The following is a 9596-nucleotide window of genomic DNA, read 5'->3' as shown; positions in this document are numbered from 1 at the left end:
TTTCAACAAGTTACTGTATAATAATTAACGATTAATTACAGATTTGCAGAGGCCATTTTGAAAATTGTACATATTTTACGAGTTCAGATCAAATTTAGACCGCAAAAGGAAAAAGGCGATTTTTTTATACATATTATAGAAAAAATATTTGTGTTTTTATGAATACATTTTAGAATTACTTTTTAGAAAATCTTCAGAGGGTATTCGATTGTTTTTTTATATATGAGGTGCTCAGAAGCCAAACCGATTAACTCCCTAAAATGAAATTTTTCAGGACAGGCAGTTAAAGTTGTTTGAAACAATGTATGTAAGTACAGTTGCCAATGAACTTAGCGCACTCTAGTGGTGAAAAATTCAACTATGGAATTATTTATCTGGGCCACTGAAAATTATACAACTTTTTTAATCTAACCATGCTATTATTCGCAATTTGTGTTAATCGGTTTGGCATCTGAGCGTCTCATATATATATTAGGTAGGTAGTTGTATTGTTTGTTGTGTAGGAATAATAATCATAATTTTTTAATAGTTTTCATAAAAAATAACGATTACAGACAATTTGTAAATATTTAAAGTTGTAAATTATAGGTGTAATCAGTTTTGGATTGTTAGAGTTTCATTTAAATATAATATGTGCTTATTGGAACCTGCAACATTGGCGTTTTAAATAGTTTTATTTTGCATTCGGCGCGTCCGGTTCATTAGCTTAACAGCCTCCGGGGAAACGCAGGTCGTCGATCACTGGACCGCTATAACAGCTACCCTCTTCCCGGATACGAATATGTTGTAGTAATAATTGTGTTACCGTAATGGTTTTTCGTGAACATCTCAATTTCGGCACGTTGTCGTATCATCCTAAGTCCATCGGCAAACAATATGCGTCCCTTTTACTGTTTTCGGGTAAATCGTTCATCGCTCCCCCTCCCCGCCGAGGGGTTGGATTTTGACCCCGATATAATATAGCGTGTAATCCTTACTTTAATTTCAATCGCATAACGAAACAGTGCTGTGCACGGCTAAGGCCATGTTAAACTCATTATTCAGTGTCCGGTCGAATCCACATCCCGGGTCGAGTAGCCAATGGCGAAATTCGATTTTCAATGGTGTTTAACTACCTACTATACACAGCGTATCATCAACAATATGAACAACGCGCAATGTAATTATTATTATCCCATGTCGATCAAACTCCTTGTTTACCCCGTACATACCCCGTAGAGGGTATGAGATTTACAATTTAACGTGCAATAATAATACTAATAATTAACCTTCTGTAGCCCGCAAGATGGTAAACATTTTAAATAACCGTGAAAAGGAATTGGTTTAACGTAATAGGTACAAATAAATGTTTATAAAAATAAAGTAGTACAATATACTCAGTACATGTGTCATGTCAGTATTATTATATTGTGTTCGCCGTGGAATAATAATAAACGTACCAATGTATTATATAATATTATATACTATATTATGTACACACTCTATGCTGGTTTAATCTGTATAGTCTGGAGGAAAAATTGTTCAAGTCGGGCGAGGGTGGAAAAGTATCGAACGGTACCCGCCGACACTTGCATAAACCGGAAACGCGATAATGTCTTTTGGGCACGAGAGAGTTCACAAAGGCGTCGACAGATAGGTATAGCGGAAGTAAAAGTAAATGTAAAAAAAAAAAAAAAGATAAAAAATACAACTCGAGGACGTTTTTAATTACACGCCCTTTGAAACCATCAAAGTACACGCGGTAATCGGTTAATTGAACCGCCGCACCGCTCGCGCAGACACATTAATGTTTCATGACAAATCCCTCCGAGGACTTTTGCATCGATAAGGGAAATAATATATTCCTTTTAAGTCGACTCGAGTTTTTCATTCCGTAAATACCATCACAACGGGTAAGCTGCGTATTGTATATAATATAATAACGTTGTAGGTGTCGTGTAACCGAATAGCTTTCGCGCCTCTTTTGTGCGCGTTAAATTCCATTTTCCACTTTAATCACTGCGCTCGGTTACCGCACACACAAGGTTTCAGCAAGAGTGAAAATTAACTGTCAATTGCTTTTCTGGATATTTCGTTCCTGTGGGATGCGCGGCGTTCATGTTTTATTCATCGTCGACACTTGGGTGGTTACTGGTTCATTCGTGTAGAGACCTAGAATATTATTTTATAGTACTTTATTATAATTATAACCATGTATAATAACTAATAACGATAATAATTTGTCGTAGCTTTTTTCCAGTCTACATTCTTTATTTCCTACTAGCATCAGTTTTTCATACTTTATACGTTGTCTAATAAATGTGTTATTATCAATGCGCATTAATTTATGCATACACAACGTGCTACATACAAATTAGAACATTAATACCTTAGTAAGTGTTTTGTTAAGTAGGTGCCATATTGGTTTGAAAATAATTCATGAATAATTTTTAAATTTACAATATTTATAGGAAGTATTATAAGTATTAGCATATTCGTGTAAATTATACTTGGTTTTCTGACAAAATATTATTTAAAGTCTGTTAAATTTAGATTTTGACGAACACAACTAGAATATTGCATAAAAACAAAAATTCATATTTATATCTGGATTTTATTTGATTCATATTAGATTTTGTGTACCGCGTTTAGTAATAGCTTCCATAAAATACTGATAAACATGCTTTTCCATATAATTTTCAACTTGTATGCTTTGAAAGCTGGAAAATTTTTTTTAAATTTGTTTAAATATTCTTTTTCTAATATTATTTAAGTCCAAAACTGGTCTTAGATGTGGATTTTGGTGTTTTTTTAAAAACATTTTGTAGCCAAATAATGATTACTAAAAATTGGAAAAAATTTCAAATATTATATAATTTAAATTACAGTCTGAAGAAACTCAATCTTCGGTATGTTTATTATACAAATTTACAATGTTAAATTATATATACAAATTTTCTGTTGCAAACTATAGTAAGCACAGTAATCCCATATGTTGTATACAATCGAAACTCGAGAGACTTAAAATATATTATGCTCAGTATCAATACTTAAAATTTAAATATTTTTCATTTTATCGCATATTTTGTCGGTGCATAATATATATCCTGTACGTATAGATTCCAATAAATTTCGTATTCGGTTTATGTGTACGACTAATAGACGAGCGGAACTTTGAAATAGTAATCGGCTGCTGAAACTAAATGACTCCGCTCTCCTCGTCTCCTCCTTAATGACGCTATAAACTCCCCAAACACAAACAGATAACGCTTTATTGCCAATGGCGTTTTATTTTTATTATTATTTTTTTCCACGCAACAATATTCTTTTTCCCCGGGTACCCTTTACTTCCTGTTCGACATATGTGTGTGCCCACCATGCCGCCAATCGCACGGGGTTGCATAACTAATTCCGTTTAATAGCGCTTGTCGTAAAACGGGATGATGTCGGCGCATCCGGAACAAGGGTTTTCTGGTAAAATAAATCGAGTGGGACGAATATAGTAGGAATACCTAAATAAAATAAAAAAAAGAGTGTGTTTTTTTGAATAATTTATTAACGCAGACGGCCCGAATCCGATTGAACGTCTGTTCGGTTTATTTGAATATATTGTAAACTTTAGCCCCATAATATACCGCTGGGGTGTTTTATTATACACACACACAACGCCGTCGACTAAAAGTGTGCAAACGATCTCGTCTATGCGACTTACGGTGCTGCGCCATCGAGCAAATGGCGAACAATCATCGTTGCACTCTATTTGGGCGACTGTGGCGAATTGTTCTCAGCGCAATGCAAATTGAATAATATTCCGCATAAAGAGACGACCCGGGTTGGTTTGAAGGAAGGGGTTTTGGGGGCAGAACAATTTCGAGGCATAATTTTCCTGTGTAATGTGTGTACTATACCAATAAATACATCATTCGCTTTGCTTTTTACTCTGTTTTCATGATGAGTCTAAAAATCCTGATCCGACCTGTTGAAATCATTATTGTGCCACGCCCTGATTGCGAGGACCAGTCGTTTTTCAATTTAACATTATTAGTACTAAAATAAAACATCAGGAATAACTTGAGTATTTTTGTTATGATGAAATTTGCTTTAGAATTTCACCTGTTAATATGCCAAGTTGTAGAGCTACTCGTCTACTCGGCGAAGATGATTTTGTCTGCTTGGCGCGGTTAAAAAAAATTCTGGTTATTTGTTTATGGGATTTGAAGGATTTTCGTGAGTGCTCTCTAACTATTTGTGTTGACGATTGAATTTATAATGACGCTTCTATTATAACCGTATATATATATATATATTATTAGATGTTGGTACTTATAATAATTTATCACCGTTTTCAATGGTAAATCAATCGATTGTCCAACAACAAACAATACTCAATTTACCGGATGGAAAACTGAAACCCGAACAGTTGTAATTGACACGCTGCGGTGGCCGTCGTCGTTTTTAATACGGTAAAACAGCACAGCTCCTCCTCGTCGCTCTCGTACACGGATCAAGAATCATGTCATCCGGGATATTTATGATCGCGTCCATCGCATGTATACGGTTTCTTTGGGGGTCCGTGGCAAATTGGTTTATTGGGCGATTATAATATTATACGGGGGCGGGCCGGGGGGTGGGGTGGAATGAGACGGACCTGACCGTCAAGAAAAAGCCGAAGGTTTCCCAACAGAAAGTGTCGGGACACACGCCTTTTGATTTATGATGTGAAAAACCCCGGTCTCGAGGAGGTGGCACGGTGACTGTGGAACTTAACACTTAGTGCACGACCACGTACCGGCCCCGGCCACCGGGGATGAATGATGAACGTCTGTCCGCGACGACTATTTGTCATCTTTTCCTCGTTGCCCTCGGCGAGGTGCGTTTTCACCCTCTCTCCGTCCGTCTTGGCTAGCACACATCCGCGCACGGCGGCGATATATCCTTCGATACATCTGTCAATGTCCGTGGAAGACGTGACGACAAAAATCCCGGGTCGTCGCCGGGTTTCCGCCGTATTGGAATTATATTATTGTAAAACGTCACTAAAGGGTGTCGCAAAAAAAAAAAAAACAAAAAAAAAAATACATCAGTAGTGTAGAGGGTTAAAGTCTCCGTGCGGGAAAAGTAGAGCGCGTTCAAGCCGTTCAGACGAAGCCCGGTCGCAGTTAATATACTAGCAAAAGGCTCAAGTGTTATCAAGAAACCAATTAGGTGGACAACGCTGCGCCCGGTTTTAATCGAAACTTTCGCCCGAATTAAAAGTAAACAGCTTGTGCACGGTCTTGTGTACACGAAAGAAACCGGGTCGCGTCTTGTGTAAACAGCACCGCGAAGGGTGGTGACCGGCCCACCGAAGGTAATTGGTTTTAACCCGTGTTGCTTACATTTATATCCCCTTTTTATAAGTCGCTCGTTTGCCGGAACGTGAACTGCGTTGCAGATTGTAAACACACTTGAGCTAGTTATCACAGTCGGCAATGTTTTTCATTATATTTTAATACTTTGTACAGATATATACTAGATTGTTATTATACACATAGATGTTAATTGACGTTGGAAATAGCTATGACTACTCAATCATTTATTTACTAATCGCCGTTAATTTATAAATACTCGTTCATATCAACATAAATTACTTTTTATAATACCCATTTAGATTGTTTGTTATAAATATTAGGCGTTTTCTGGTTGTTTTAATCGTTTAAAATGGACGCCATTCCCGCAGAGAAACTCTACGACGATCCTGTGTATCATTTTTATGATCCCAAGTTCATCCTTTCGTCGGCTTTCATCAAAGAACAATTTTTGAAACATCAATCCAACGAAGAAGTCGCCCGTCTACTGGCGCTAGAACCGCATTTTGACTGGAATCTAATTGTCGAGTTGGACTTGTCCATGCTGGGAATGTTGCACATTACCGGCTTGCGACTGCCGACAAACGTGAGGCGTTTGAAATTGGCTCAAAACGATATAAAAAAAATCGAGCACTTGGATTCGCTTGTAAAACTGGAACACTTGGATCTGTCGTTTAATGAAATTGTTAAAATAGAAAATCTCGACAAGTTGACCGGTATAAAGTTTTTAAATTTGGCCGGCAATTCGATCGTTAAGATTGAAAATTTAGAGACAAACACATTGCTGGAGAAGTTCTTTATCAACGACAACATGATCAGTGATTTGAGGCAGCTGTTGTACTTGAAACGGTTTAAGAAATTACAGTGCATGGAAATATTGGATAACCCGGCCACTAAAGATGCGGTAAACTCGAGGAACTATATCGTCTGCCGGTTTCCCAGGCTACAGTACCTCAACTCTGTGTTCATAACGGACCAAGAACGATCGTCTGCCGGAGTGTTGGAGCCCAAAGTGACCAGCAGAGAAAAGGCAGCCGACGACGCTTTGTTTTTAGCCGATAGCGCGATAGAAGCTAGAGAAAAAGAGACGATCGCGCATAAATTAGCATTCGTAGACAACCTGGATGCCGACAGCTTTGTGGATTATCTATTTCAAAACGACAGCGACGGCAAAGTGTTTAGAAGGCTCAACACCGAAGTGAAGGCTGCGTACGCAGACTATGAGAAAAAAATGGCAGAAATCACTCAGGAGGTGTTTCGGATGGGAATGGACACGTAAGGTTCACTCGTCGTCGCACGCACAGGAGTCGATGATAGTCGATTTTGTCAATTTCAGGCTTTTGCAACGGGAACAGGCTTCCGAGAAGTTCAACCTTGCTTATTACGCGTTCGAGAAGAAATGGACCGACAAAGGTCGCAATATGATTTGCGAATTCTTAAACGTCAGGTATTTCAGGATGAAGACGATAGCCGGCCAGTACGACACGAACGAAGAATCGAAAATTAATAATTCCACCCAATCAAAGCCCGTGGAACATTCTGACGGTGGTGGTGTATACGCGGTTTCGGTGGAAGTCCTGGAGCAATCGTTTGCCGACGAGACGGAAGCGTTGTGTTTCCGTTTGCACCTGAACAACTTTTACATGAACAAGTCGATCGTGACGATGATAGGCAAGTACGAAAAGAATCTGGAAGACATACTCAAGATTTTCCTGGAGCCGTTGGTCGAACGGTTTGCCGATCTGCGTGAAGTAGAAAACGATTATTCCCAAGCGCTAAGCGAATCCGTAAAAATGGTCTTGAACAATCCCGACAACGCTGAAGATATTTCGTTCTGTTTAGATCATTTCGGCGGAGACAGGTACATATTATACGATAATTATAATATTAGTTTATACAACAGGTTTACAAGAAAAAAATTGTAAAAAACCGACATTGATTGAGCCCATTTTATGTTTGTTTTTACAACATTTCATTTGCCATCCAACGTGTATTGTAAATTGCATGTAAAATGATAACGTTATAGTGTCGATAATTGTACCTATACTATAATTCATATTTTTATTTGGCTTAAGGTTCGCTATGATTCAAGCCACGTACAAATCCACGGACAAGCACATGGATGCGATTTACATTCGAGAAGAGAAACTTAATTTCGACATAAAGAACTGGACGAAAACTAGGATTGACGATTTAAAAAACAAAGAGAAAAAGAGATATCTAATGGTCTGCGAGGAAATCGCCAATTTTCGAGAAATACAAAGACAGTCGTTTCAAGCGGTCTTGCGCTCGCACTTATTTATTATGTAAACACAAATTCAATAACAAATTCGCCATAAAATATAAAAAAAGCCAAAGTTTAAATCGTCCCTTATATTTTATATAAATGACGAATGATATACAATAGTAATTTACCATAAAATCGGCCATTAGAAAAATTGAATAAATATTTTTCCAGTTGGTAAAAAACTTAACCTAATTTGAAGACGATTCGATGTAGATAGTACGTTTATTTTTTTTATACTGTATGGATGAATTATGCGATGTCAACATGAACATGATATTATTATGACAAACATGTATGCAGAGATTAAAAACAAAAATATGCGTTGGTTGTTTTTAACGAATCGAGGAACTCGTGGACTTGAACGCGTTGTCTTTTCTTAGTTTTGTCCATTTCCATCTTTTCGTTTCTTCGACGTCGGTGTTGTTTTCGTACAGTCTTGTCATGATCGTGTCCAACATGGACCCGGAAACGTTTGGGTTTCTCCGCAAGTCCAACACCACCAGTGTGTTGTTGACCATCAGCGTGGACAGCGCCAGCTGAGCACCGCGGTCGGTCAGCCCGCAGTTTTGCACGTCCACCGCCTTAACGTAGAAGTCGTCCTTCAGCGATTCCAGCAGGTCGGCAACGCCGTTGTCGCCCAACGTGGGGTTGTTGTTCAACGTTAATCTGCGCAAGCCTTGCATCGCGTCCGGGTTGGCCGACCTGGACCGCAGCGAGTGCACCCAACACTCCTCGTGCCGCCGGACTTGCTGCTTTTTGATCAGGTCGACCACGCCGTTTTTGCCGGCAAACGGGCTCAGCGCGCATCCCGTCAGGTCCAGCGAACGGACGTTGGGTTTGTCCCGGAGTGTCCTGCACAGGGACACGCAATCGTCGTCGCCAAGGCGGCAGTAGGCCAGGGACAAGTGCTGCAGCGTGCTGTTGGCCGAAATGCCCGTCAACAGACGTTTCAGGGCGTGGCAGTCGAACATGATGTTTTCCACTTCCAAGCAGAGCAGTGCGTGCGATTTCGATAGCATTTCGCACAGACACCCGGCGATGGTGTTGACAACGTAGAGCGTGCTCGACGCTGAGGTATTTCTGCAAAATTATAAGACAGCAAGAAGGGTTAAGTTTTTTTTATCTTGTGTGTGGTACCGCAATTTCGGACGTACTTGGGCACAGACAACGCGCTGGAAAGCGTGTCGTAACTCCTGGCGATGATGTCCGGGTGTCGTCTGTTCTTGATGAGCACGTGATGAGTGACCGTGTCGTTGCTCAGAGCTTCCATGGCTGCTTGCCAGTCGTCGGCCTTCATGCGGTCGCCCGTGATCTCGACCGAATTTTTCTTATCGCTAATCTTCACACAATGCGACAAACGGGTGCTGTACTTGACACAGGCCAACGCGTACAAAGCACCGAAGTTGTTCTTTCCCGTCGAGTCGGCGGACGTGGTCAGGTTTCGCACTTTGTTCCTGTAGGATAGTGTTGTCGCAGCGCTGCCGCAAGAAGAAGAGTTTGCAGAAAGCGACGGGCGCGGTTTCGACACAGACATTGTGATCGATCGGGTCTGACTACTTATGTTTTTTTTTTTTTTTGGTCAATAGAAAATGTCCACCGTGACGAGCACTGTCCAGTATACACCTATGCTTATTGTAAACCGATTCTTTCAACGTTAAAGATAAAGATCAATAGGACGCGGCGTTGCTATCGGTAACGCGTTTTTCAAAGAGTGTTAGTTTTTTTTTTTTTATTATTCCGGCAGCTGATCTCTTCACACAGTCCTAACCGTGCATTTCTATGGTCTTATATACACTTCCCTAATAACAACTTTCGACAACAAATTTCACGGCACACTTGACACGCGAGCCCTCCGCAAAGGAAAATTTCCGTGAGAACTGCGCCACACTTTTTTTTTTCCGCCGTCAAAGATGATGATTTTCTTTCGGTATATACATACACACTACACGGCGGCGACAACCGGATTACATAATTTTCGGCAA

General features: G+C 39.8%; 2 protein-coding genes across 2 annotated transcripts; one reads left to right on the top strand and one right to left on the bottom strand.

Moving 5' to 3' along the window:
- The first annotated feature begins 5679 nt into the window (after nucleotides 1-5679).
- Nucleotides 5680-7637, top strand: LOC126843208 (dynein regulatory complex subunit 3-like). The gene is made up of 3 exons (XM_050580582.1): nucleotides 5680-6602; nucleotides 6664-7188; nucleotides 7403-7637. Exons 1-3 carry the CDS (start codon nucleotides 5680-5682, stop codon nucleotides 7635-7637), a joined length of 1683 nt encoding a protein of 560 aa, XP_050436539.1.
- Nucleotides 7638-7946: 309 nt separating this feature from the next.
- On the bottom strand, nucleotides 7947-9148 carry LOC126843207 (centrosomal protein of 78 kDa). The gene is made up of 2 exons (XM_050580581.1): nucleotides 8769-9148; nucleotides 7947-8694 (listed from the first exon to the last, which is right to left on the bottom strand). The coding sequence occupies exons 1-2, from the start codon at nucleotides 9146-9148 to the stop codon at nucleotides 7947-7949; spliced, it is 1128 nt and encodes a 375-aa protein (XP_050436538.1).
- Nucleotides 9149-9596: the final 448 nt, after the last annotated feature.

This window comes from Adelges cooleyi, unplaced genomic scaffold (genome assembly GCF_023614345.1).
Source record: "Adelges cooleyi isolate 19-005CV unplaced genomic scaffold, UGA_ACOO_1.1 ACOO_flye_CR_arks_rails_tigmint_CR_PRNA_574, whole genome shotgun sequence".
NCBI lineage: Eukaryota > Metazoa > Arthropoda > Insecta > Hemiptera > Adelgidae > Adelges > Adelges cooleyi.
The sequence above is the reverse complement of the archived record's forward strand: the minus strand, read 5'-3'. Positions and strand labels throughout refer to the sequence as shown.

Coding starts and splice junctions, on each gene's coding strand:
- LOC126843208 (XM_050580582.1), top strand. CDS start 5,680: ATGGACGCCATTCCCGCAGAGAAACTCTACGACGATCCTGTGTATCAT. Junction 6,603..6,663: donor TTTCGGATGGGAATGGACAC/GTAAGGTTCACT, acceptor TGTCAATTTCAG/GCTTTTGCAACGGGAACAGG. Junction 7,189..7,402: donor GATCATTTCGGCGGAGACAG/GTACATATTATA, acceptor ATTTGGCTTAAG/GTTCGCTATGATTCAAGCCA.
- LOC126843207 (XM_050580581.1), bottom strand. CDS start 9,148: ATGTCTGTGTCGAAACCGCGCCCGTCGCTTTCTGCAAACTCTTCTTCT. Junction 8,695..8,768: donor AGCGCGTTGTCTGTGCCCAA/GTACGTCCGAAA, acceptor ATAATTTTGCAG/AAATACCTCAGCGTCGAGCA.